At 51.6% G+C, this 26415-nt stretch overlaps 12 protein-coding genes across 12 annotated transcripts; 7 read left to right on the top strand and 5 right to left on the bottom strand.

Annotated features, from left to right (window-relative positions):
• Nucleotides 1–257: 257 nt before the first annotated feature.
• Nucleotides 258–1337, bottom strand: SNOG_00423 (hypothetical protein; the record flags this gene model as incomplete). Its single annotated transcript, XM_001791057.1, has 1 exon — nt 258–1337. One exon carries the CDS (start codon nt 1335–1337, stop codon nt 258–260), a length of 1080 nt encoding a protein of 359 aa, XP_001791109.1.
• A 309-nt stretch (nt 1338–1646) lies between these two features.
• SNOG_00422 (hypothetical protein) lies at nt 1647–2983 on the bottom strand (the record flags this gene model as incomplete). The annotated part of the gene is made up of 2 exons (XM_001791056.1): nt 1647–2862; nt 2910–2983. The coding sequence occupies 2 exons, from the start codon at nt 2981–2983 to the stop codon at nt 1689–1691; spliced, it is 1248 nt and encodes a 415-aa protein (XP_001791108.1). The 3' UTR covers nt 1647–1688.
• Nucleotides 2984–3341: 358 nt separating this feature from the next.
• On the bottom strand, nt 3342–5501 carry SNOG_00421 (hypothetical protein; the record flags this gene model as incomplete). The annotated part of the gene is made up of 3 exons (XM_001791055.1): nt 3342–4649; nt 4828–5159; nt 5311–5501. The coding sequence occupies 3 exons, from the start codon at nt 5499–5501 to the stop codon at nt 3508–3510; spliced, it is 1665 nt and encodes a 554-aa protein (XP_001791107.1). The 3' UTR covers nt 3342–3507.
• A 1733-nt stretch (nt 5502–7234) lies between these two features.
• On the top strand, nt 7235–11798 carry SNOG_00420 (hypothetical protein; the record flags this gene model as incomplete). The annotated part of the gene is given in 4 exon segments (XM_001791054.1): nt 7235–10793; nt 10843–11239; nt 11257–11349; nt 11375–11798. 4 exon segments carry the CDS (start codon nt 7235–7237, stop codon nt 11796–11798), a joined length of 4473 nt encoding a protein of 1490 aa, XP_001791106.1.
• A 434-nt stretch (nt 11799–12232) lies between these two features.
• Nucleotides 12233–13453, top strand: SNOG_00419 (hypothetical protein; the record flags this gene model as incomplete). Its single annotated transcript, XM_001791053.1, has 3 exons — nt 12233–12675; nt 12741–13207; nt 13404–13453. 3 exons carry the CDS (start codon nt 12233–12235, stop codon nt 13451–13453), a joined length of 960 nt encoding a protein of 319 aa, XP_001791105.1.
• Nucleotides 13454–15163: 1710 nt separating this feature from the next.
• On the bottom strand, nt 15164–15895 carry SNOG_00418 (hypothetical protein; the record flags this gene model as incomplete). The annotated part of the gene is made up of 2 exons (XM_001791052.1): nt 15164–15729; nt 15775–15895. 2 exons carry the CDS (start codon nt 15893–15895, stop codon nt 15164–15166), a joined length of 687 nt encoding a protein of 228 aa, XP_001791104.1.
• Nucleotides 15896–16350: 455 nt separating this feature from the next.
• On the bottom strand, nt 16351–16899 carry SNOG_00417 (hypothetical protein; the record flags this gene model as incomplete). Its single annotated transcript, XM_001791051.1, has 1 exon — nt 16351–16899. The coding sequence occupies one exon, from the start codon at nt 16897–16899 to the stop codon at nt 16351–16353; it is 549 nt and encodes a 182-aa protein (XP_001791103.1).
• A 1185-nt stretch (nt 16900–18084) lies between these two features.
• Nucleotides 18085–19107, top strand: SNOG_00416 (hypothetical protein; the record flags this gene model as incomplete). The annotated part of the gene is made up of 2 exons (XM_001791050.1): nt 18085–18487; nt 18545–19107. 2 exons carry the CDS (start codon nt 18085–18087, stop codon nt 19105–19107), a joined length of 966 nt encoding a protein of 321 aa, XP_001791102.1.
• A 24-nt stretch (nt 19108–19131) lies between these two features.
• Nucleotides 19132–19410, top strand: SNOG_00415 (hypothetical protein; the record flags this gene model as incomplete). The annotated part of the gene is made up of 2 exons (XM_001791049.1): nt 19132–19151; nt 19272–19410. 2 exons carry the CDS (start codon nt 19132–19134, stop codon nt 19408–19410), a joined length of 159 nt encoding a protein of 52 aa, XP_001791101.1.
• Nucleotides 19411–19818: 408 nt separating this feature from the next.
• Nucleotides 19819–21508, top strand: SNOG_00414 (hypothetical protein; the record flags this gene model as incomplete). Its single annotated transcript, XM_001791048.1, has 3 exons — nt 19819–19876; nt 19930–20460; nt 20487–21508. The coding sequence occupies 3 exons, from the start codon at nt 19819–19821 to the stop codon at nt 21506–21508; spliced, it is 1611 nt and encodes a 536-aa protein (XP_001791100.1).
• Nucleotides 21509–25381: 3873 nt separating this feature from the next.
• On the top strand, nt 25382–25875 carry SNOG_00413 (hypothetical protein; the record flags this gene model as incomplete). The annotated part of the gene is made up of 2 exons (XM_001791047.1): nt 25382–25443; nt 25494–25875. The coding sequence occupies 2 exons, from the start codon at nt 25382–25384 to the stop codon at nt 25873–25875; spliced, it is 444 nt and encodes a 147-aa protein (XP_001791099.1).
• A 135-nt stretch (nt 25876–26010) lies between these two features.
• SNOG_00412 (hypothetical protein) lies at nt 26011–26320 on the top strand (the record flags this gene model as incomplete). Its single annotated transcript, XM_001791046.1, has 2 exons — nt 26011–26060; nt 26089–26320. 2 exons carry the CDS (start codon nt 26011–26013, stop codon nt 26318–26320), a joined length of 282 nt encoding a protein of 93 aa, XP_001791098.1.
• Between the last annotated feature and the right edge of the window lie 95 nt (nt 26321–26415).

Below are 26415 nucleotides of genomic sequence, written 5' to 3'. Positions count from 1 at the left end.
TCCAGATCACAAATGTTGTGATCTTTGCCAATAGAAATTGAATGCTTCTTATAGATTTTGAGTTGTGAAGTTCTAATCGAGTGGCAGCCTGATGCGGCGCGCTTGTCTAGGCAGGGGCGGAGCGCAGGCGGCCTAAATGTCTTAAAACACGCGAAGCGTGCTGCTCGGCTCCGTCTGCGGGGTACATCTAAACATTATGATCTGGCGACAACCATAATATGACGTAGAGCCTGTGAATGGTGCACACCTGGGCAGCCTTATACATGCCCAGTGTTTCCATCGTAGACGCCGAACCCATCTCCGTAGTTGTTCAAGCAAGATCGTCGGACGCTTTCCTCGAATGGCACCCAGCCGTCTGCTCCAAATCTCTTTAAAAGCTCGACCGATCGCTGGGTCTCAATTGTCGTACTTGGCTGCTGCTGTCCAGGCTCATCCGCAGGGAACTGTCGGCCAGGTGCTATGTTCCTGAAGGCATGGAGGAAGCTGTTGTAATTGAAGCGATATGCGAACCCGAACAGGCGCTCACTCCGAACATCATCCATCGTGAGCGCTGCAAGATGCAACTTTGCAATGTCCTCCACGTCGACTTGCCATTGGGGATCCTGGTCTCGCAGCTTCGTCACGAACTCTTCCTCAAATGGATGATCGAAAACGTCGCGCACCCAGCGCGCAGTACTACCTATACCCGGAATGCTGAGGGGCTGTAAGAGGATGCCGGTTGTATAATTTGGAAGCACGGTGCTGAATTCGAAGTTCGGTCGCTGCTCTTTCATGAAGTCCCACGCTGCACGTTCGCAGGCAACTTTGGATGCCGCGTAGACAGCATAGGCTCGGTCAGGCTCGTAGGGTGGTGGTGCCCATGCAATTTTCGAGATATCTTCGTTCCATGTGTTCGAATCGACATGCCTCGCCTCGCCGACCAAAGGTCTTGTAGCCGCGTTACTGCTTGACGTGTAGACAAATCGTTTTATGGACGGTGTCGATTTGGCTTCTTTCAAGATTGCCTTGATACCGTTGACACATCCAGTAATGACCACGTTAGGATCAGGGCAAAAGCTCATATCGTTCGCGACGTGAGCAACTCCTTCACAATTCTCGAGGAGGCCTTTGAATGCCCCAGGCAATTTCAAATCTGCCACAATGACAGTCTCGAATAGTTCGGATGCATTCTCATGACGATTCTGAAATATGGTTTGCACCATCTGTGCCTCTTGCTCGCTGCGCACAGCGCCCCGGACACGGTACCCAGCCCGGAGCAAGTGATCGGCGACATGGGAGCCGACGAGGCCGCTGATTCCAGTGACGAACACTCTACTTTCTTTATTAATGCCCGCCATTCTGTGTGGTTTGACGAAATAAGGGATATTGTTGTCGAGAAAATTATCTTAGTGGCAGGTGCACATGGAGCACGAGACGGTCCGATTCACCTAAACAGCTTCTTCCACCAATCACATCCAGGAAACCCAAACCACATGTCAGCTTCTTTGTTTGGAGGTAGGAACCTAACGGGTCGGCATAACCTATGGGTTATAGAATGTATATCGTGGGTCTACATGCATCGATTAGTGGCTCTAAGGTTGATACATCGTGTTCAGACTAGGACGGGGCTGCGAGATTTGACGAGTCCCCGGACGCGAAGAGAGCGATAGCAAGTAATGTTGAGACATTCTACGTCGTTGCTTAGAAAGCTAGCGTGACATTTCCAACATGTATCGCTGGACGGTCGACGATATTCCAAATCTTGCAAGACAGCGCTGTCGCATCAAACCAACAGGCCACACCATCGCAATCAAGCCTTCACAATCCCTTACAACTTCCCCTCCCCCCTCTCCCAAAACCTCCTCCCGTCTCCTAACATCCACATCCCGCGGCCCCTCGCCCTTGAACTTCGTCGTAACAACCCACTCTCTAATCCCCCTCCTCCCCTGCCCCTGCGCATCCACCTCCTTCCCCGGCCTATCCAGTACCAGGACAGCAGTGTACTTGTCCACGCCACCCACACCATCCTGGCTCTTCTCGCCATACTCGCCTTTGCCCAGCACAATCGGCGAAATGCACGCCTCCGCGAATGAAACTTCCGGCTGGCCGTCATACATACGCGGTTTAGCGAGGAAGTCCAGCAACTTCTCGCGCTCCTGTTGGAGTTGCTGCGGTGAGGGGATGGGCGAGGACGGACTAGTCACCGTGGACGAGAGGTATGGCGCGAGCATCAACGTCAAGAAGAACTGAGGTGGGAACAAAATAATCCGGTTCTGTCTCGCCAGATCGATCCATTTATTGGGTGGGAGGAAACGCGCGGCGGTATGTTCTATGCCACCGTCGTGGGTAGGGTTGGGAATCACGATTTCGTCTTCTTCCTCGAGGCCAGAGCCAGGCGGCGTACCTGTTGGTGCGGCTTTCTTGGTCGGCGATGTAGAGCCGAGGGGGAGGAAGTAGATGTACATTTGTGTGGAGAAGCGCTTGGGCACGTTGGGAGGGGTGATCCAGCGCGTGAAGGGGATAAGGGACTCGGTGTCTGGTGTTGCGCCCCAGTTCTCGAGGAGGTTGGCAAACTTGGTCTTCCCTGCATGTATGGCTCTGCGCCCTTCTTCACGTTCTCCGTCGCTGATATCGGTGAAGAGTTTGCCTGTTTTCTTGCTTTTGGCTAAGAGTATGCCGCTCTCTTCAAAGGTCTCGCGAATAGCTGCAATGCGGTACGCTGGGCCATCTTGATGTCGGCCCGGGTCGTTCACGTCTGGTATCTTGCCGTCATGCGTTTTACTGAGCGCGCCTCCTGGAAAGACGTGTGCAGCTGCGAAGCTCGAGGCTTGTTTGACGCGATGGAGGAGCAAGATTTGGTTCGTTGGAGAAATTACGAGAACACTAGACCGCGTGAGTATACTGCTATGTTCATTTTGAGATCGACATACCTCGCGCTGGGTCGTGGTACAGATGGAACCTTTGGCGCTTGCTTCGCTGGCTTGTGATCCGCCGGTGTTGACATTTTGCGCTTCTGCAATGGCAGACTGAAGGGCACACGAGCTCTGAAGCTACGACTTGTAAATGCTAAGGCTTGAGGTGTAGTACGTAGAATGGCCTGCTGTCGACGCGACAGGCTGAACACTGGAGATGGAAGTACACGCAACTTCACAAGTCGATTTTCAATGAGGGATACTTTGATTAAGCTCGGCTTTGGCATGATCAGCCGCAAATAAGGTCGAGAACGGGCGTTGGCGCGTCATTATGTTTGGTGAAGTTCACAGACGCGGGGAGAAAGATGCCGAGGTTGCAAGTAGTTTCGAAAGAGTAGGCGCGCTAGTCGACCGAACAGTCGCATTTCATCACACAAATCGAACGAAAGCTTGTATAAACATAAAGATCGTGGTATCATTGCTTTTGTGCCTGTCTAACCTCCATTCTCCAAACGTAATCCATCAAGTCGTCTTCACATGTCTGAAGTCGTGAAAGATTGAATTCACCCAACGAACGCCGATCCAATGCATGCTACAGACTTACCAAAGCCTTTGCCTAAGAGTAGAGCTTCTTGTCGAAGCTGTGCAGGCCATGAACATTGCCCTCGGCCTGTGCACTAGCAGTCCTCAACTCGAACCTGACTGTGCCGTTGTCAACACCCTCGTGCAACTCAGTCAAACTCTTGATACCAATATCCTGCAGCGAGTGCTGGACACCAGCCATAAGGTACGGGACGAACTTGGTGATGGAGCCACGGTCCTGAACTGAGCCGGAGACACCCTGTGCAACGAGAACACGGTCACCCTCAGAGAAGTAGCGTGCAGTACCGGCATTGCTAGCCTTGGCATCGGCGCTGCCCGCACCCGCCTTCTTGTCCTCCATGGCGGCGATGCTGCCCATCCCACGGTATGCCTTTACGAGCTGACCATCGCGGCTGACGAAGTACTCTCCAGGTGACTCGGTAGTTCCCGCAAGGAGACCACCCATCATGACGGACGACGCACCCATGGCCAGACCCTTGACGATGTGACCGACGTTCTGAATACCACCATCTGCAATGCAGGGTACACCGAACCGCTTGGCGAAGGAAGTGACGTTGAAGACAGAGGTAGCCTGGGGTCTTCCCACAGCCATGACCTCTTGGGTGATGCAAGCACTTCCACTGCCCATACCGATACGGAGGCCATCAGCTCCAGCAGCGATGAGAGCAGCAGCTTGGTCCCGGGTGACGACGTTTCCGCCAATCACGTCAAGCTGAGGGTACTTCTCCTTGATGTATTTGATCATGTCGACCTGGTACATACTGTTGCCCTGACTGCTGTCGAGGATGACAATGTCGAGACCAGCGTCTACGAGCTTCTGCAGGCGGATCTTGTCCTCTGGGCGAGTACCAATGGCCGCCGCCGCGATGAGCTGCTTGGAATGGGGCAGCTTTGACGCCAGAGGGAAGTTCAAGTTCTTCATCAAGTCGGAGCGCGAGAGGAGCGCAATCAGGTTGAAATCTCCGTCGACAATGGGTAATTTGCCTTTCTTCGACTTGTTCAAGATGTCATTGGCCTCCTTAAGGTCGATGCCATAGGGCGCGGTGACGAGATCGGTGGACATGACGGCTGTGACGGGGTCATCGAGCTTGTCGTGGAATTGAATGTCTCGGGGCGTGATGATACCGACGAGCTTGGAGCGAAGGCTACCGTCCTCTGAGAATGGATTGTTAGCATATTGCTTTTCGGTATATGCACAAGCCATTGTAAAAAGTTTGCATCAGTCGAAATACATACTCCACAGCACGACGGAATCGTTGCGGATGAACGAAAGTTATAAAGTAAGGTTGATCATCACAGAAAACTTGAGGGTAAAAAAAATTGACATGCTTACCAGTGACCGGGAAACCACCGAAACCCCACCTCTCCTTGAGCGCCTTGGCCTCTGCGACAGTGGTGGTAGGCGAAATCACAACGGGGTCGAGGATGAAGCCGTTCTCAAAGCGCTTGACCTTGCGCACCATCTCGGCCTGGTCATCCTGCGAGCAGTTGTGGTGAATCACTCCCAGGCCACCGAGCAAGGCAATGTGGATAGCCATGTTGTGTTCGGTGACCGTGTCCATGGGCGAAGAGACAAAGGGTGTCTTGAGGGTGATGCGCTTCGTGATGGGAGTATCGAGGTTGACGTCGATGGCGGGGAAGCCTATTGTATGAATGTTAGGCGCACTCTTCTCCTACGTTTTTTGCGCAACTGTTGGAGCATGATGAAGTTGCAAGCCATAGCAGGTGAGTTGCTTCTATAGGTCCGCGACACGAGTGTGCGCGCCAAGTAAAGTTCAAGTCTCCTGCTTATGAAGAAGCACTACTTGGGACTCACGCACCGATGTAGCCCGGGAGCATGAGGAAGTCATTGTACGTCAGGCCACCGTTCTTCTTGGAGTCGATGAGTGTCTTGACGTCAATGCCATCGCGCTCTTGGTACTCATTCTTGAGCACCTCGAGAGCCGTGGTGTAGTCCAGAGCGTTGACGGCGGTGTTGGTCATGGCGTCTCCGTTGGAAATGGGCATGACGATATAGAATACTGCTTCTCAAAGAACAGAGAAGAGCGTGTGAGGTTTGACTAATAGCGACAGACCGCAGTTGTGATGCAACTTTGGCCGGGGAAAATTCCAGTTTTCCCAAGAAGAAAAAGAAGACGAAAAGTTCGCGCGGCGGAATTTGTGGTGGGCGGCATGGCCCGAGCGCAAACCATGTGACCCCGCCTCTAGCGTGTTCCTTCCGCGTTGTTGATGATTAAGCAGCGAGCCCTACGAGATGGTGTCGCGACGTGAAATCGCTGGAGACTGCTAGGTACGCAGTAGAGCCCGTGTCCGCGCTAAGAGCTATGTGAGCTGCAATCCGGTAAAGGAGTCGTTGGAAGCCACTTGATGTTCTCGACATCTCTGGGCGGCCTAGCCGGCGCCACATGTGCAAGCAGCATCCCGTCAACGTACATGTCATGTCGAGTCCGTGTCGAATTCTCCGACACAATAGCGGCGATCCGATGAGATGAGATAGCACTCAGCGGCACTTGTGAAGGGATGGGTAAGGATGCTAGAGGTGCCCTGCCCTTGTTATGACTAGAGCAACACGCAGCACTGTACAGTCTCTCATGGGTGACAGGATGCAGCATAGGTAGCGCAGAAATAGACATAAAGAGCGATCTGCTTCGGCACATGAAGCAATAATTGACCGCTGATGTGCACGATGAGTCTGGAGAGAGGAGACGGATGAATTGGGCCTCGACTCGGACGATGCGAGGCGTGTGTGACGTGGGTTGGGCCATCTGATTCTCGTAGCGCTGTTTCCACAACAACGGCCAAAGCTTGAGCGCTTTCGTAAACAGCCGTGCACCATCCGCACATTTCCACTTTCAGATCATCGCCGCAGCGGCCCTCATAGCTATTGCCATCTTTACATTCCGCATTAATTTCTCCTTCGCAGTGCGATTATTGCTGCCGGCTGTGTCCTGCGGCTCTGTGGCGCATTTTTGGGAATTTGTTGGTTCCCGACTCTACGAATTACTGCAAGCAGGCGCGTTGCATCTTGCATCTCACTTGGCCAACATTGCGGCCTCAATCACAACGACAGCCGCCAGAACATCCTTCCACGGCGCACAACATATGTCACGTAATCTGACACTACGATAATACTCGCGAACGCTGCTCCCGCCATGAGCTATTCCTCCTACACCCCGCGAACGCGCCTTGGGCACCAGACCGCATCGCCCTCCCCACTCCGACAGACATCGACCGCCTCGAATGGCTCTTCAGCGTATTCGGGCGGCTCCCTACAACACCCACCGAGCCGGTCGAGCACACAGTCCAGCGCCGCCTCTAATGGCTATGAGCGACCGGGGCACCGGCGGGGACTGAGTGAGGCCACAGCACTCTCGCATCCGCGGTCAGAGAGCTACTTTGGCTCTGACGACACGGACCCCGCGAGCGCATTCTCCAGCGTGCGAAAGGCGCTGCGCCCTCTGCAGCAGGTGCCCCAAAGCTCGCCGCTGGCCGACAAGCCGTTGCCGGCTGTAGCGCATATCCCGACTCACAACCACATGCGATCGCATAGCGTGGAAAACATGCGGCAAACACCCTTCGATGGCTCCGTCTCGCCTCCCGCCAAACCACGACCGCTCTCAATAGCCATTTCACGTGCAGACTCGATACGTGCACCCACCCGCGATCATTCATCCCGCCCCCTGTCAACGCACCTTGAAGGCCCAGCACTGCAAAGTCTGCAAAAGTCGTCGACCGGCCATATGCGCACACTGTCCAAGTTCGCCACAGCCGGAGAAGAGGGCGACTTTGCCATCAAGTCGCCAGAGCAAGAAGTGGTGGGTCTGCATGGACGAAGGAGGTTGCAACGGTCCGACGATGCGCGAGGCAAAAAGACCGCCTCAACATGGGCGAACCGGAACTGGATGGATCAGCAACGTCAATTTCTGCAAGCATACGAATACCTCTGTCATATTGGAGAAGCCAAAGAGTGGATGGAGGACATAATCGAGAGTGACCTGCCGCCGGTCGTGGAACTGGAAGAAGCCCTTAGGAATGGTGTTACGCTCGCCGAGATTGTGCAGGCGATCAAAGGTCAACCGCTACGAATCTTCCGAGACCCCAAGCTGCAGTACCGCCATTCGAACAACTACGCCCACTTCTTCAAGTTCCTCTCGGAAGTCGAGCTGCCCGACCTCTTCCGCTTCGAATTAGTCGACTTGTACGAGAAGAAGAACGTGCCCAAGGTCATCTACTGCATCCACGCGCTGTCATGGCTTCTCTTCCGCAAAGGCATCGTCGACTTCCGCATCGGCAACTTGGTGGGTAAACTGCAATTCGAAGACCACGAGTTGGAGGCAACGCAAAAAGGCCTGGATAAGTCCGGTGTAAGCATGCCCAACTTCTCTGGCATGCAGGCAAACTTCCAAGTGGAACCGGAGCCCGAGCCCGTTGAAACAGAGGAAGATCGCATAGACCGCGAACTTGCAGAAAACGAGGACGTCATTCTCGACCTACAAGCACAAGTACGGGGCGCTCTTGTTCGCATTCGCCTGGGCAACATGATGCAAGATCTCTGGGACAACGAACACCTCATCGCAGATCTTCAATCGCGCATCCGCGGCGACTGGGCACGTCAGATCGCCTACTACCGACTGGACATGCGACGATTCGCCATCACTCTCCAGAGTGCAGCCCGGGGCTTCATGGTCCGATCAAAAAGGCGCGGCGAAGAGGTGTACTGGCAAGACAAGGAGTTCCAGGTTTTGAAGGTGCAAAATCTGTTCCGAGGTCGCAAGGCTAGAGCAGAGGTCCAGTACACTAAGTCCAAGATCCAGCGACACGAGCACGGCATCAGACAATTCCAGGCCGCGATACGAGGAGCCCTAGAGCGATTACGTGTTGGTGATAGTTACCACCAGACTCGCGATACCGAGCCGGCCATCATCCATATCCAGGCTATGATTCGTGGTGCTCTCGTCAGACACCAAGTCGATCGCGAGTGGGCAGAACTGAAGGAGAACGAGGCGCAGATTGCGCAGATCCAAGCCGTTGCTCGGGCAATGCAAATTCGCCAATCGATGCGGACTGACCAAGAAGGTCTACGTCGCCAAGAATCTGTTATTACTATGCTACAATCTGCCGCACGAGGCATCATTGCTAGAAGGAAGAATGCCGATGTGCAGGACAAGCTGGTAAGCTCTGACGTCAATTGGTGCGATCTTCAGTCCAAAGTACGAGGAGACGTCCTGAGGCACTCTTTGCAGCAAGTGCACGAAGCATTGGCTGCTGAAGAGTACAAGGTCGTGGATTTCCAAGCTGTTGCAAGAGGAGGAAGGATACGTTCAGAGGTCGCGGATACCGTCGCACAGCTGAGCGAACAGCAAAACGCCATTCTTTCTCTTCAATCGTACATTCGCGGTTTTCTTTCACGCCAGAGGCACTTCTCTGATCTCAAGGCACTACAGGCACAAGGCACGACCATTCTGGATCTCCAGTCAGCTTGCCGCGGTTTCGTTCAGCGACAACGTACCTACGAGATCCTCTGTGATCTAAATGCGCAGGAACCTGAAATCATTCAGCTCCAGAGTGTTGCCCGTGGAGTACAACTACGCATGCAAATTGGCGTCCAGCTCGGTCAAGTCGAAGAACACGAAGAAGCCATCATGGAGCTCCAGTCTTTGGCGCGCGGCATGATGATTCGCCAACAGTACGCCGAGAAGAAGCAATTTTACAAGGAGAACATGGAAAAGGTTATCAAAATCCAGAGCTTCGTCCGAGGCCGCCAACAGGGCGAAGCATACAAGAGTTTGACCAGCGGAACGAACCCACCAGTGTCAACCGTCAAGAACTTTGTCCACCTTCTCAACGACAATGACATCGACTTCGACGAGGAGATTGAGTTCGAGCGCCTGCGAAAGACTGTCGTCCAGCATGTCCGACAGAACGAGCTCGCCGAACAATACATCGACCAGCTAGACATCAAAATTGCCCTCCTTGTCAAGAACAAGATTACACTGGACGAAGTTGTCAAGCATCAAAAGCACTTCGGCGGCCACGTGGGCACCCTGCTGAGCAGCAAAGACATATCTTCCAAGGATCCGTTTGATCTCAAGGCACTCAACAAGAACTCTCGGCGCAAGCTCGAGCAATACCAAGAGCTCTTTTTTGTCCTCCAAACTCAACCACAATACATGGCACGCCTTTTCAGGAGAATACGCGAACAGAATTTGGCTGAGAAGGATGCTAAGCGCATCGAGCAGCTGACAATGAGCCTCTTCGGACTGGCACAAAAGCGGAGAGAAGAGTACTTGTTGTTGAAGGTGCTAGCACGTTCAATGAAAGAGGAAATTGAAGGGTGTGGAACTCTGCAGGAATTCCTTCGCGGCAACTTCTTCTGGGCCAAACTCTTCGGCAACTACGTACGATCACCGCGCGACCGCAAGTTCTTGAAGGAAGTTTTGGGTCCGGTCATCCGCGAGAACATTATCGAGAACGAGCACCTTGACCTGGAAAGCGACCCAATGCAAATCTACCGATCAGCGATCAACAACGAGGAGCTCCGCACTGGCCAGCGAAGCCGTCGTGATCCCAATGTGTCTCGTGACGTAGCTCTGAAGGACCCAGAAACCAGAGGAACATTCATCCACAATCTCCAGGATCTTCGAGATGTTGCGGACCAATACTTCTCCATGTTCGAAGAAATCCTTCATCGCATGCCCTACGGAGTTCGGTACCTGGCTCAGCAAATGTTCGAAGAGCTGCGCCTGCAGTTCCCATACGAAGCGCAAGAACAACTTCTCGTCATCGTTGGCCACTGGGTTTGGAAGGCTTACATCCAGCCCGCCCTCATTCAACCACAACACTGGGGTGTTGTGGATCGTGGTCTCTCGCCTGTCATGAACCGGAACCTAGGTGCCGTTAATAAGGTTCTTGGCCAAGTAGCAGCTGGAAAGCTCTTTGGTGGTGAAGACCTTTACCTTCAGCCTCTCAATAGCTATATCGCGGAAGCCATCGATCGTGTCCAGGAGATCTGGTCGAACATGATCAATGTCCGCGACGCAGAGACTCAATTCGAGATTGACGAATTCAATGACCTCTTCGCCCGGACCAAGCCGACACTTTACATCAAGCTTGCAGACGTCTTCGCCATCCACAATCTAGTCATCGACGATCTACCCAGTTTATGTCCCATGCAGGACGACCCACTTCGAGAAGTCATTCGTGAGCTCGGAAGTGCAAAGAACAACGAGAATGAGTTATTGCACGTCAGCTCAACCGAGATCACCTTGACTCTCAACCCCAAGTACCACGAGCAAGAGGGTAAGCTATCTTCCAGCTATCTTTCTTAAACTTCTGCTAACAATTCTAGATCCTGATGCGCAGATCAAATCACTCTTCATGGAGACGAAGCGTTATGTGCTTTACATCATCCGCATCCAGACTGGTGCCAACCTCACCGAGATCCTGACCAAGCCTATCATGCCCGAGGACGAAGATCGCTGGGATGCTCTTGTTCGTGAAGAGCTTGCGGCGCAGCAGAAGGACCGTTCACGAAAACACAGCCAACTGCGCTCATCTGCCGCTTCCACTTACACAACCGACATGGGTTCTAACTCCGTATTGGACCTCGACTACCCGACCCTGAAACAATACTGTCTCGAAAATGTGGTGCACTTACAACGCGCTGGCCGCATCTCACACCACAACAACTACCAGGACCTCCTTAATGCTATTGCCGTCGACATCCAGGACCAAGCATCGCCGTCGTATACAACGCGCCAAGGAACTCGATGGCGTACGAGGCACCCTCGCCTGCCCTTGACGAGAAGGCACACTTCCTGGAAGGCCAACTCAAGAGCTACAACGACTACATCGAGCAAGCCATGGTAACCCTTTCAAAGCAAAAAGGGCAAGAAGAAGTTCCTCCTTCCCTTCACACGCCAATACAACCATATGCGCGAACTCCAACGATCCGGCCGCTCTTATCTCTTCGGCTCCTTCCGCTACTCAGCCCGCAATCTAGCTGAGAAGGGCATCCTGGTTTCTTGGAACGGCTACCCAGAGCGTCAGTGGGATAGGCTCGACATCACCATCTCCTCGAATCAAACGGGCATCTTTGAAATCCAAGGCTCGCAGGGCAGCATGATGATCCCCGGTGCTTTTGCCGAAGTTCCCCTCGACGGCCTCCTTCAGGCGCAATTCGACAACCACCAATTCATGAACTTGTTCGGAGATGGTAAAGATGGCTCGGGCTCGGGCGCCGTGCGTGTAAATGTTAATCTGTTCTTGCATTTGATTTTCAAGAAGTTCTACAAGGAGGGTTAATTAGGGAATGGGCGAGGTGAAATTGGTGTTGGGTTACATGAAGGGCTGTTGGCGATACCACTTGCTTCTTGTTTGAATCACGCGATGCATTATTTGGGGGCGAAGATGGTGTTCTGGGATGGGCTTTGGGTGTACGACCTTTTTAACGATCCGATGCCCCCGCGCTATTGCGCTTTTTTTTCTTCCTGTGCGACTTAGGATATGCTTATAGTATATTGATATCTGATATTCCACAGTTGTTCCTGCTTCACATGCAATTTCGTTCATATGCAGGGCAGTACCGAACCCTAGCTCCGGTAAACTAGGCTGCCATGCTATCAGGCTCAGCCCTCCCGCCGCAGTCTTTGGTGGTGTGTGCCTTCCCCAGCACACTTCAACGGCGGTCGCAAACATCGACATTTTGACGCTGGTTCGGCACATCCTTCCCTTTCATCATGCCGGTTACTTTCGGCGCCGTTGGCGACATAATTTCGGTTTGTCACCTGGTGAAAGGTCTGGTTGATGCACTTGACAAGGCTCGTGGCTCCAAGGCGGAGTACCTCTCCGCGGTTCAGGAACTATCGATACTGGAAAAAGTTCTGTTTGAGATCGCTTGCATTATAGAAGAGCATGGCGATGGGGCGACACCCGAGCTGCAAAGCCTTTGCGAAACAGCAAAACAGGCATTCACGAGATGCGAAGCCTTGGTTGACGCCTTCCTACAGCGGACACGTCGCTACCAGGGCACTCTGACAGAGACAGCAAAACCGGAAGTGTTACATGAAGCTACCATGAAATTACGATGGCGATTGGCCGAAAAAGAGGCGCTTAAAAAATTCCGTGTCGAGGTTGCTGGAATTAGCGAAAGTCTCCAAATGCTTTTGGGTGCTGCAAACATGTAAGTACGCCGGGCGAGTTTCTTACGTGTGCTAATCCAATAAGCACTTTATCTAGCATCCTTAGAACGGAGACCAAAGTAAAATTGGAGGAGGCGGACCAGCGCTATCAAGCAGCGAATTCAATTCAGCGCGCGCAATTGAAGGACGTTTTGGACCGCATCGAGAACGTCAATGAAAGCATCAAAACTGGCAATGTCATGCTTTATAAGATAGCGGACGCACTTAAAATGGACTGGCTCCGACAGCTTGGATCCGAGTTGAAATTGCTATTATACAGGTCCGTCGCTGTCAATTTTGCTACATATCAAGCCGTCAGGCGCCAACAGACCCCTCTGCCAAGTCACGTCGAACACGGGCTCATCGATGAACCCTTCATTCTCGAAGATGCTATAGGACGCAAAGCACCTGTTCATCTGCAATTCATAACGTCCTGGGAAGCTTTCGACTCCATCCTTGAAATTCGGTTCTGTGGTAGACAGGGTCACCAAAAGGTCATCCACAAACAGTACGAGCTACAAGATGGAAGAACTGGTAGAAATTTGGAGAGGTCCCAATCGTGGGAGCGCGCGTTTCTACCTGTTCAAAGAGTACAAATGAGCATTTTGTTCCACAAACAGAGACCGATAGACTCTGGTTGTGCTGGTATTATATGTCCAGGCTGCCAGACGCCAGCGGAGAATGCTCTCGAGACCGACATTCATTGCAAACAGTGCTTCATATGGTATAGCCGGATCGCTGTCGTGGAATACGCAGATCATTGGGAACATGCCATACTAGGTCGCCTTCACAAAATTTCTTCTGGTGATGTCAGTACTGAAAATGATATTGATTTCATCAGCGACTTCACTCGCGTCAGAATCATGTCTATTCAATCAGGAAAAACACGCCGTTTACGTCACTATCACTACTGTAACGTCTGTCCTTCTGACACAAAGATGGCATATATGTGTTTCAATACTTTCTCCTATCACTTTTATCAGAAACATATGTGGAGTCTTCACAGTCATGCACAATCTGGTTTTGTCTGCTGCTCCAAGGTTTTTGAGGAAGAGTCGCTGCTGAAGCATGTATGGGGAAGACATGTGTATCGAACGTATCCACCAGCGCAACATCTGGACTAGCAGTAGCCACTAATCTCTCGGTCACAAGAACTTTCACAATACTCAGTCAGAGTCTGGAGACCAAGATTCACTATAAAGTAATCAAGAATGTGTGTTCTCTGCCGCATGCCCAGCCTGCAAGATTTGTTGTTACTTATCGTTATGTGCCACATTAACTCGCGTGCTCTTCAGTAACGCTTCTGGCGCCGCAACGATAGCCTGCAAACCACCGCCAGTGAATAAATCCCCGCATCGCAACTTCTATCGCGCGAGCAATTTGACTACCTTCCCTCCATGCGCTCAGCGAACTTCCATGTTTGCGTTTGGGCGGCTTTCGTCCAGAACTTCTTGTCAAACGACACCAGGGCCGACAGCCCCGTGCGGTGCAATCCTTCTGCGAGCGCCAAAGTCTCCCATGCTATCATCTCTTTGGCAGCTGTAGATGCGTATTGGGATAGTCCGGTGTTTGGTATACATCAGCGTGTTTTGAAACCCAGACCTTTCGAGTCGCACACATTTTCGATGTTGCTAATAGCAACAATGAGTTCCAGGACTTAGTTTTGACGCTCAAGGTCGTTTGATGGGATAGTAGCTTCGAGTTTCGGAGACTGCCAGGCATGAGTCCGGGCAATGGCGATTGCTGAGGGAAAATCTGTGTAATGGAGACCAGTTGATGAGCTCGGGTGACGCGCGGACTTGTGGTTGTTGAGAGATTTAAATTGTGGCATTGTCTCTGCGTAATTTCCGTTTGGCATAGCAAACAAAAGTCGCCTGCTGCATTTCTTGCTGGAGTTCGTGAAAGTCTCCACACAAATGGACGTTCTCACGACCTTGTGATACACCTGTTTCATGCAAGTGCTCGGGACTGGAGTAGTTGGGGTCGACCAGACGCCAATCGAAACCCGTGTCATTCTTCATGTACCGATTTCGCATGTTCAGTGATACAAATCGATCGCTGTCCGTACTGTTTCAGGGTTCTGAGCTTTCTCCAAGTATATTCAGATCAACCAAGATCAGAGGAATTATTTTGTGTAGCCTACGAGTGTGCTGTAAAGGTATGCAGTCTAGAGAGGCTAGAATATGCGACCGCATGCTGGATCATTGAAGGCCTGTGTGGTAAGCCCCCAAGTGCGCGCAACAACCAAGACACAAGGAGCTTCTAGCTACGTCTTTGTGGCCTCAAGACAATAGTTTGTTGTATCTCTGCAAGACTGTGTCCTTCAACTGCATCTGTACGATGGAACAGGCCAAGGTGGGGTTTGTAACCAGGTCCATCCAGCAAGATTTCCGATTGCCTAAGAATAGCTAAGAAGTGGTGTTCCATTTTCTCTCAAGTATAGCTAGCTATGGTACTTGTTATAACAAGAGGGACTGTCCCAGCTCCATATCAAGTTGGCGGCCAACCTTCTTTCTTTCCGCGCCTGCTCTTTCCGTTCCACATAGCTCCAGCCCCAAACAATCCAATCTCATCCCTAGCTGTCATCCTTACCACCTCTTTCTCTTTCTTTCCATATCTGCTCTCTCCGTTCCACATGGCTCCTGACCGAAATACTCCGACCTCGTCTGCAATTGTAATCCTTGCCTCATCTTTCTTTTGCGTCACCAAGAATGTTGGTATAGACAGTAGCGCCGTAATCTCTTCATCTGCTTCCTGCGGCTGCACATATTCCAACTCATCCTCTAGAGATAAAGTCGTATCCGTTGCAGAGCAATACTCTTCCTCTTCTCGAAGCATGCCTTCCGTCGAATAACCATTTTCCCATTCCTTGTTGTCGCCAACTGGGCTCTCCATCATTTCGCGCATGATCGCATCGGATTCTCGCGCTCTGCGTACCTTGCACCGACTAGGATGTACCGCCTCGACAAGCTTTCGCCATGCTCTGAGCTTGTGTGAGATTTTCTTGGGCGTGGTGAGTGGTAGGTCTCCGAGTGCTGATGCACCCGCGTCTTGAGCTTAATTAGTTTCATATGCGGATCATTGGCGTGATACACGCCTACTGAGTAGCGCTCGCTGTTCGTCTCCGTGCGTCGCACAATTATCCTCCGTTGCCGTCGAAACTCTTGCTGCGCGCGCTTGTGTTGACGCCGACTCAGAGCCAACATCAAGGGCGATTGCCATGATAACGGGGTCAGTAAGAGGCTGCCGTATGGTAAGGACTGTAGGTAAATATTATGGTGGTGTAGACTCCGCGAAGTTTTGGTAGATCGGAGGAGGTTGAAGGGGGCAAATTTTGCGCTCTCGACAAGCGTTCAACAAACGCAGTGAAGGCGGAATGGCGGCACATTATTATTCAATGACCATCGAGCACAAATTGAACTCACGCAGAGATAAACGTATCGTGCGCTTGCAACGACACATGGCAATTTGTTCACGGCGAATTTATGGACATTGAAGTTAACCTTAATGAACTGTGTGAGGATGTTGTATTCATAAGTGTTTTACTTCATGTTAGCCAATAAATGTCACAACTCTACGTCAAAGGTTCCAAAGGTCTTTGTGAAATGAAGGACCACTCAATCCTGCTCATCATGGTCCTCGCAAGTTTCTGATGGCTTGATGCCCTCAAATCAATTTTATATCATTCCCGGCCTAAACAACCTCAGCTCGCTTTGGGGCACCACTTTCACGACCTTTTCTTTCTTTAGCAAGAATGTCGGGATAGGTAACTCTTCCTCCTCCTCCTCCTCTTTGTCATCTTCTTTGTCATCATCTTCCTCCCGCGGTTGTAAGTAGTCCAAGGCGTCTTGCAACGAAAATTCCTCTTTTTCTTCTCTGTCCAGCGCGGCGAGTTTCCTACGCCAGGCGGCCGTTTCCTTTTCTTCTCCTTCAATTGCTGCCATTTCCCTGCGCCATGCTGCCTCTTCAGGATCGTAACCAATCGGGTTGGTGATTTCTCGTTTCATGACCGCGTTGAATTCATGGGCTCTACGCTTCTTTGCTAGACTTGGGCGCAACTTCTCGTAGACCTTTCTCCATGCGCGAGGCGGCAAGTCCAGTGACGAAGGCTCGTTGGAGGTCGAGTCTACCACTGTCAACTCGGGGACGATTCGGGGTGAATGGGTTTTGTTACCGTGCTTTTTGACAGCATGTAGGGTATCGGTACCATAAGACACGAAGATCATTCTGGAATGATCGGCCGATATTATGCTGCTCCCTGGTCGTGCTTGTGTGATCGAGCTCCCGGTGGGGGCAATGCCGTGTGGAAATGACATGACTGTGGACGCGTCGGGCCTCGGGGAATGGGGCAAGGCTTGAGCTCGAGCGGTGTAAATGCGATAACTTGTCCAACGGCTGGTGGAAAGTTGTCGAAGTGCAATGACTAATCGCTAGGTACTTTTCTAGAGTGAATGCTAGATCCGCACGTCACACATATGGCCGTTCCCAGTATGCCTTTACTTCTAACGGTCGACAAACTCTCGTCTGCATTGCCCAAGCAGAGCACCTGACCATGTTATGTCTTAACTCCCTGCACTCACCTCTATGCGCAAGCGTCGACCCCAATGTTCCGCGTACAAACCACACCGCCCGTTTCGTTTGCTTCAAGTGCCGTTTGCTACGGAACTGCAGCAAACCATGCCAGGCTACGCACTGAACCACCCGAAATATTGAGTTGCATAAGTGCGAGGCCATGAGTGCGAACTGGATGCCCGTGTGTATGATCGACGTTCAGCCTCTCGAAGTCCTACCACTCGGCACTGACTATTTTGGTCTCTCACCCGATCTGGCCAAGAGTAATCAACGATTCCTGTGGGGCAGTCTTCACGCGATTGATCTACTCGGACTAAGCAAGAACAAGAGTGAAGAGGCTGCGAAGAAGAGGAATTTCGAGATTAGGTTTTAAAGTGAGTTGCAGGTATCCTGTAAATGCTAGTGGGTCATCCACGATGAATTTGACGGCCTTCAACCTCACCATCACGATTTTAGTCAGCGCTCGATAATGCGGTCTGTAGTTATCAATCAACTTGCATTTTGATTTCCTAGCCTGTAAGTCTGTCAAAGTTGGATCAAACGATGAGCGTGTTCAATGTTGGTATACGCACAACTCTGGCCGATTCTCATCAATCTTGCTCTTGCCGTTCGGTGGTCTATTACTCCTCTCAATGAACACCTGAGGGAAGTTTGTGGTTTATGCACGACGTGGTGTTGAGAAAGTTGATGCTACTAAAGTAGATCCGAACCATCTCCGTGCCGCGTTCCTCCCCGCGCACGCGTTCAGCGCACGTCATCGGAGACAAACAGCAGGAAACACCACTATACATAAGTGCAAATGCATCCAACCATGCTGTCATCACATCCCCAACCCCAGAATGTCTGCAGGATACTTCCCCAAACGCGAAAAGGTTGGCCTTGAGGACCTGTTCAGCGGCCTGGTCACGGCCTCCCACATCCTGCACCACCATGGCGTCTTCGATGCGTATGGACACGTCTCTGTCCGCAGCCCAGACAATTCTTCGACTTTCTGGATGCCCTGTAATATGCCTCCGGCTCTTGTGAGCTCTGCGGAAGACTTGGTCGAGTACAAGGTGGATTCTGCTGAGGCAGTGGAGAAGAACGCGAAGCCTGGATATCTGGAGCGCCACATCCACAGCGAGATCTACAAGCGTTTCCCCACGGTCAACGCAGTGGTTCACTCGCATTCTAGCGATGTGTTGCCATATACTGTCAGCGGAGTGCCGCTCAGGAGTACAATCCACATGGCCGGCTTCCTAGGTATGCTGTCTGGTGCATGAAGATTTCACATACAGAGCTGATATTCGCGTGTTCTAGGCAAAGACGTGCCAGTGTGGGATGCTTCAAAACACTACCCGTCTGGCAGCAAGCATGACTTCCTCGTCCGCGACTCGACCCTCGGCGCGTCGCTAGCTTCAACGTTCAAGCCTGCCACAAGTGCCGGCTTCATATTCTCAAAAGTCCGATCGGCACTCCCAGCACAAGTGGGTGGTTCCCAAGGGGAACAACCCCTCGAACCTGATCATGCGGTTGTCCTTCTACAGGGACACGGATTTACGACTGTAGCTCGTGGCATTGAAGAGGCCGTATATCAATCGATATACACCGCAGAAGCGGCCAAGACGCAGACGACTGCACTGGCGATTCACAATACACACTTTAGTCACAAGATCGAAGGGAAAGTTGACGTTCAGGGCGGTGGCAGCATCAAGTCTGCAAAGGCAAATACTGAAGGCGATTTGAAGTACCTGAGCGACAGGGAGTGCGCAGACACATGGGAGTCGCTTCAAGGCACAGTCGCAAGACCTTGGGCGCTGTGGACCCGAGAAGTTGAGGTCAATTCCTTATACAAGAATGAGTGTCCGACCGGCGACGAATAAATAAACGAGCGGCGAAGAAGAACTATGACCGCTTTTAGTCCTCAGTTAGCATATTCTACCATCGCCTGTCCTCATCTCTGTCGTGTCTGTTTTCTTCGAATCAGTCTCCACGGCTAGTGCTGAGTGACAGCACTTTCTACGTTAGTTAGTATTACACTAAACAGTCAGCCTTCTGCGCCTTTCATCGAATCCGAAACACATGTCGAAGCCGTCAAGTACAAGAAGGCCGATGCACTTTCCTCATCTAGCCCTGCCAAGAAACATAAAGTGCTTGTTCCATCGGATAATTACTTCCGCCACTAGAGTTGTTCAACGTACCCCAGATTCCGATCCACGTGTTCTGCGCGAAGCTTTTACCCAGGGAATCACAAGATACCTAGGTAGCACTGCGCGCAGTCCATGAAGCAGACAAGCATGCAGCACAGGCCGAAAATTACCTTCCACATCCGCTGATTCCCCGCCATCAGGTGCTGTAAAAAGCTCGGCGATCGATATCAGATGTGGCTCAAGACGACTCCAGTCGCGGAAATGAGATTTGTTTCGGTGGAGATGTCGCCGAGATACTTTTTCGAGCCTCGTTCCCGCTATATGTCCCTGGGTATAGATTAGTCCAATTTACGAAGGCGCTACACCTTCGGGAACTATTTTCTTTAAGATGGCCGTTGAGCCTACAGGCAAATCTTTTGCGACTCCCGCTGGTCACACCTAATCATGTTGATCAAAAGCCCTCTCCTGGCTGTGGCCGCGTTCTCGTCTTCGGCGCTCGCTGGTAAGTGTGGCGGAACAAGTGACTTTAGATGTGTGGCTGACGATGTGGCAAAGCTTTCGGCGCCTCTCAGAGTGGAGACACGATCACTATCGATGCCGGCTCAGCCAACCCGCTCATCTTCCAGGTTAATTCCAAGAGCTGCGACGTCAGGTCCATCAAGTACCGCAGCGAAGAGCTACAATACCCATCGACCTTTACGCATATCGGTTCTGGCCTAGGCTCTGCGACTGTGAAGTATGAGATCATTAGCAACCAGTATGTTAAGGTAACTTGTACCACGTCCACCTTGACGCATTATATGGTTGTGAGGAGCGGCGACCCGACCATCTGGATGGCTACGTACACTACTGCTGAACCTTCTATCGGCGAATTGCGATTCCTTGCTCGTCTGAACAACAAGATACTTCCGGACCAGTACCCATACGACTTGGTATCGACGACTGGTGGATCAAGTTCGACCATTGAGGGTTCGGATGTTTTCGTGGTCAACGGTCAGACACGATCGAAGTTCTACAGCAGCGAGCGCTTCATCGATGACACCAGGGTATGGTCCTTCTCTTTCAATCTGACCTGGGCTAATAAAAGTAGCACTGTGTCAACAGTGGTGCAGTTCATGCATGCATGCTCATGAACTCGTACTCCTACGAAGGCTCGTCAGGTGGTCCCTTCTTCCGTGACATCAACACCAACAACAATGGAGACTACACATCACTTACCTTCTACATGAACTCCGGGCATGTTCAGACTGAGAAGTTTCGCATGGGCCTTCACGGCCCCTATGGCCTGGCATTCACACGCTCCGGTATCCCAGAAGGTGGCAACAAATTGGACACGACCTTTTTCAAAGACCTCGGCATAACCGGCTATGTCGCTCCCTCAGCTCGCGGTACAGTCACCGGAACAGCGACCGGCATTGGGTCCAATTTCCAAAAGGTTCTCCACTGGTACAATGACGCAGCCCAATACTGGGCGTATGCTGACAGCGCTGGAAACTTCGCTTCGCCTGCTATGAAGCCTGGAACGTACACACAGGTCCTCTACCGAGGCGAATTCAAAGTCAAAGCCTCCAGCGTCACTGTCAGTGCAGGAAAGGCAACAACCGCCAACATCGCCGCCGACACCGAGACCAAGACATCAATCTGGAGAATTGGCGAATGGGATGGCCAGCCGACAGGCTTCAGGAACGCAGATAAGCAACTTCGCATGCATCCCACTGATTCGCGCATGGCATCCTGGGGTCCCCTTACGTACACCGTCGGTTCCAGCACACTCAACGACGTGCCCATGGCGATCGTCAAGGACAACAACCCACTCACAATCAAGTTTACTGGCACGCATACTGCGGCTGCTACCTTGCGTGTTGGTACCACGCTAGCGTTTGCGGGATGTCGGCCGGCAGTGGTGGTAAATGGATACAGCCCTGCTAATCCGGCTGCGCCAAGCAAGATTGATTCTCGAGGGTTGACCCGTGGCGCCTACAGGGGCTTTGGCGAAGTTTACAATTATGACATCCCAGCGGGTAAGCTTGTCAGCGGAAGTAATTCCATCACCATTAGCTGTCTTAGTGGTTCGTCTGGTGGGGGCTTCTTGGCTCCCAATGTCATCTTGGATGCAATAGAGCTGTTCAAGTAGGTATTAGGGGTATTTCAGTGTAGGTACAAGTCACTATGTGTAGCTTCTCCGCAGACTGTGGCATACATTTGAACCTCGTCAACCCTTTTCTCGACTCGCACCTGCTTTTACTCGCCAAATTCTTCTCACACGTACGCACTATCAGCGTGGAGTTATCCACCAGCACTGCTTATTTCCGTTCATCGCCGATTCAGATTGATCCGGGGCGAGGTCGGAGGTCGGAGTCGCGGAGACGGTCCATGGGCCGTTGAGTGCTGCCGGAGGAATCTTTCCGGCACGCATATACGGCAGGTGAATGGATACTACGCATGATCCAATTATAGTGCAAAAAGTAACGACTAGTGCTTCACTGGCGGTAGTCGCGGACGAGCCCGCCATTGGCGATGAAGGAGATTGTAACCGAATGACTTACCTCTCACAATCCTTATTGTGTTGAGACTGATGTGTTCTTTTACTTAGCGTCTTGCTTCATAGGTCACTGACTCGCTACTCGGGTGCTGTACCCGGCTCCAGAGCATGATTCAGCATAGGTATGCCATCGATCGTATGACTGCGGAGTGATGAGAGTTGAGAAGAAGAAAAATGAAGTGCCCTCTCGGCAAGGAGCATTCGATAGTGATCAAATGTGAAGTGTAAGCACGACACAGGTGATCTGCACCCCGTACCTGATTTAGCTTGTCGTGCAAGTATGGAAATATGAATCCATCCACGCCGGGTCATTGAAGGAAGGCATTGGGCGCGTGGGGAGCGCAGCGGATTGCTGCAGGGTCCGATCCTCACCCTCTGGATCTGGATGACTTCCGAGAAAGGTGTGGGACTCGTTGCATGAAAGGATAGAGCCCACGCTTTTCCAAAGAAATGGCGCCACTTTTGACAGAGACCCACGCGCCTGTACAGGCCCGGGGATGTGGTACCTTTTCCAACTGCTGCTGATCAGCTGCTAGCATAAAACAAGGGTCCTCAGAATTGAGTCGAGAGGTTTTCTGATCGGTGAGCGCACGAAGAGTTTGGATTCACAATCCATCAGACTGCGCTTCTGACTACGATTCGATGATTACGGTGTTGGGAATAGCGTTGGATCATCCACAGCTCTAAGGAAAGACAACCTTGTAGACATGCAAAGACTTGACAACCTCGCGAGCGAACAATTAGACGCCAGAGACTTTAATGTCCCTTCCCAGCAAGACTGATATGTCACTACAGGAGGGCGAAACTTTGAGTTTGTAGGTATACAGCCGGTGCCCGGTGCCCAGCCACCTCGTCAGAAAGTGAGGACTGTGCGTAAGCCAGTGATCGTCGACGTGCAAATCGCCGAAAATCGTACCTGGCAACCGAAAATGCGAGTCTTTGAGCACTCAATCAGTCTTATCGTGAAGCTCTCCCCGCAAAGATCTGCTCACTGATTTAGGTACCGTTGAATTTTGGTCTCACATCAACCTTGTAGCGTCGGGCGTGAAACGCATGAGCCAAAGCACATAATCCTTGGCGTGACGAAGATAATGGAGAACACCGGCCGTAGCAGTAAGCTCAGAAGATGTTACTACCTCAAGCATGTCGCGATCATTAGTGGTAGGACGACATGTTGAAGGCGAACAGTTGGGACTGGAATGGATCCCCCTGATTATGGAGGTCCAAGACACCGTGCCGCATATGCACCACCAGGAACACGTTCCGTTGCCAAGCAAGTGCTATGTTGAGTGGAGAAGCAAGGCTCTGGACTCAGGGTATCGTTCTCACGAGTCGCCGATACAGGAAATTTGGCGAGGCGCTCGTGGCGCAAGCTGACCGCTTCGATGATGGGCCACAGACCCTCGCAGCGTTTTGCATCATGACTGAATAATGCCCGCCCGAACCTGAGGTTTAACTATGTCGGAATCTTGGTCATCCTATTTTTTATGCAAGATGCTGCGAGCTGCTCGCCCTGAATTAGATAGTGGCGTTCGGAGAAGAGCCTGTATCTGTAGATCCACCTCGTCATCTGTCAAGGCTGATCTGTCACCTGGACGAACAGAGTTGGCAATGCGACCATTCGCCAGCAAAGACCCGCATCAAGAACGTGATCAATTGCGGATTGCTATTGATCACACGAGCCCTGAGCTGACATGTCAGTCATTGAACGGCACTACCGTGGAGCGTCTCGGTGCCCACATTCCTTTTGTACGCTATTCTTCTGCTATGACGGAGAGGTTCAATCCGCTCTTGCGTACTGACCCTCATATCATAGCCATAAAATAAGGACCCGAAGCTCGTAGTTCGCTTAGCCTGTATATGCAGAAAACGCCTCGCTGGGGTCTGTAGATCATGGGGTGCAACGGTTAGGGCCTGGACCTATATTGCGACCACGGCCAGCTTTTCGCTGCCATGAAGGCCGATCTCTCGATTAACCAAGTCGATAACGAGAAGACGGCATTCTCAGTAGGTTCCATACGACGAGTTTGATGAACTGTGTGGAAACCCACGATTGCGCAACCGAAACCGAGGCATATTGGCGCTACTTTAGTGATAGAGGTATCTAGGAATCTGCTTTCTCTGGTCCCATTGTTCAAGGCCTACGTCCTAGCGCATTATACGTCTGGGGCAGAGAGACCGTTTCCATGAGCGGGCCAATAATTTAAGGTGTTGGTATGCCTACAATGGAGTGCACCTGAGCCAGGAGAATTATATTTGCCAGCAATCAAGTGCTTGACGACATCTGGCGGTAGTTAGTCCTGCACAACATCTGTCTTCGCATCTAAAGTCGGCCTAAGCCCACGCAAGGTGCTGATCGAAAGGCTGCATGACAATGTGCTTATACTAGCACGTTCACGGTTCAGGAACAGACGTTCAAGTTTGTCGAAAGTCGGCCGAGAGGCTGCATGAAGTTCACCGATGAGACTGCATGCTAATGTAGCATGTATTGCGGAAGACGTATGGGGAGGTCTCCCGAAGGCCGATAGGAAGCCCGGTGCTTCCTTGAGTAACCACTTTAGGCGAGAAATTGCAGAACATGGTGGTAGAAATGATAGTCCCGAAAAAGTGGTTGGAGCCTCGATGCGGCAGCATTGCAGTGGACGGTGCAGTGGAAAGTAGGCGGACTAGCGCTGCTCGGCTCCGGCTAGGGAAGCTCCGGGCCGCCCTGTGAGAAGTCATTCATATTTTCCTATCTCCTAACGCATGATTCACCGACTGTGGGAAACTAGCCGCTTCCGCGCCTACGTTCCGTTCGGCTCGTGCTGTCGCCTGCGCCTCTCTCTTTTCTGGAACTTGCCCCCTACAGAGCACGCACTTTGTGTACCCACTACACACTGTCGATCACCTCGACAAGAACAGCCCATTCGTGGCACAGTTCCCCGTTGTTTCAAGGCATAAGGCGAGTGTACTACTGACGTGCGTTCTAGGCCGTCATGTACCCAAAGCGATCCCCGTTACCCTGTGAGTCTGTGCTGCACGACGTGATCCTTCCGGATACTGCTTGTAATATACCCAAGCCACCAAATAAAATCCTTCCACAAGCAGACACTACAGGAGACCTGCATTTGCGCATGCTGTACCTTACCGTCCAATCATGCTCTCATGCTGTTTGGCTGCCATCCAACGTTTCATGCTCGATCAGCCAGCGAGCTCAATTCATACCGCCGAGCAGCATTCCCTGCATCGCTTTACCCACCTGCGCGACGTAGGCCTTGCAACTTGCGCAGACTTCGACCCACACACGGACTCGTTGTTCTCTTGTGCCTTTTCGTGTTGGTTAGGGAGCTCACGTCTCGGCTCCGGAACATTTTACCGGTATGCAATCCCGTGCACCAAGATAAGTATCGACCCAATCCTTCTCAGTACCTCCACAATCTACGACTTGACTACTTCTTCAAAATATACCTGCTTGATATTATACCGATGTCTTTCACTTTCCATTTGCAGAAGATCAATGAATCTTTCGATCGCATTGCCTTGTGGTAGTAAGCATCCCTCTGGAACTCCTACAGAAAGCATGTCTAACATACCTAAGTCGCGAATTCATGCATCGTACAGAGCTATGCTTCCGCGCATTGCACGAGCGCGTCATGAGGTTGGAGGATCAGCAAGCTATGCAGAGACCAAGTGATGAGCAGGTTGAAAGAGTTCTTCGGAAGATACTGGCGGAGAGGTTCTCCGAAAGAGATGTCTTATCAGTACAGAACCCGCACATGATGAAAGAGGAGGATTACTTCGTTGAAGATCGAAGGGGCCGGACCTTACCGAAGCCTGTTCGCATCGATGCTGCATCCCTTTTTGTCAACCCAGAATCCGTTCCCTCGAAAGCCTATACCGACACGTTCGAAATGCTCGATAGAGGACTTGCCGACTTTCCTGACCTCGACTCCAAGAGATTTCACGTTCAAAAAACTTGAGGCCGAGCTGCAACGTCAGATCATCTGAGCGCCAGACGGTGTCTGGCCAGCTCAGAGTTGACGGCTGCACCTTTCGATCACGAAACAACGACCCATCGGTATCATTACGCATAATGCACCCCTATTAATATCATGATGCGTTCCTTGCTATCACGATTTTCGACAACCTCCCTTCCACCAAGTCAGTGCGTCCCAAGTCTAGACCTATGTCAGACATTCAAGGTTTGACGACACTTGGCTTCAGCGTGCCAGCATGTGCAAGTGGATGTGGTGCGGCAACCTGGTTCAATCGTCGATGCATGCGAGGGTGACGTCAGCAAAGCGCGACTGGCATCAAATGTACTCGGTAACAACCATGGAGAAGCAGGGTGCTATATTTCACATTCTTATTGTCAATCGGGAGGCGTTTCACGTTAGGATATTGGCAACTCCTATGGAGATGTAGATTTAGTAGGAGAAGACACATGTTCTTTGAGCTAAAGCCGCTACGAGGAGAACAATTAGTGTTCATGTTGCTGAATGACTCGAGTAAGGCATCAA

The sequence above is a fragment of the Parastagonospora nodorum genome (genome assembly GCF_000146915.1).
Source record: "Parastagonospora nodorum SN15 chromosome Unknown scaffold_1, whole genome shotgun sequence".
NCBI lineage: Eukaryota > Fungi > Ascomycota > Dothideomycetes > Pleosporales > Phaeosphaeriaceae > Parastagonospora > Parastagonospora nodorum.
Note: the sequence above shows the minus strand (reverse complement) of the source record. Positions and strands in the feature narration are given on the sequence as shown.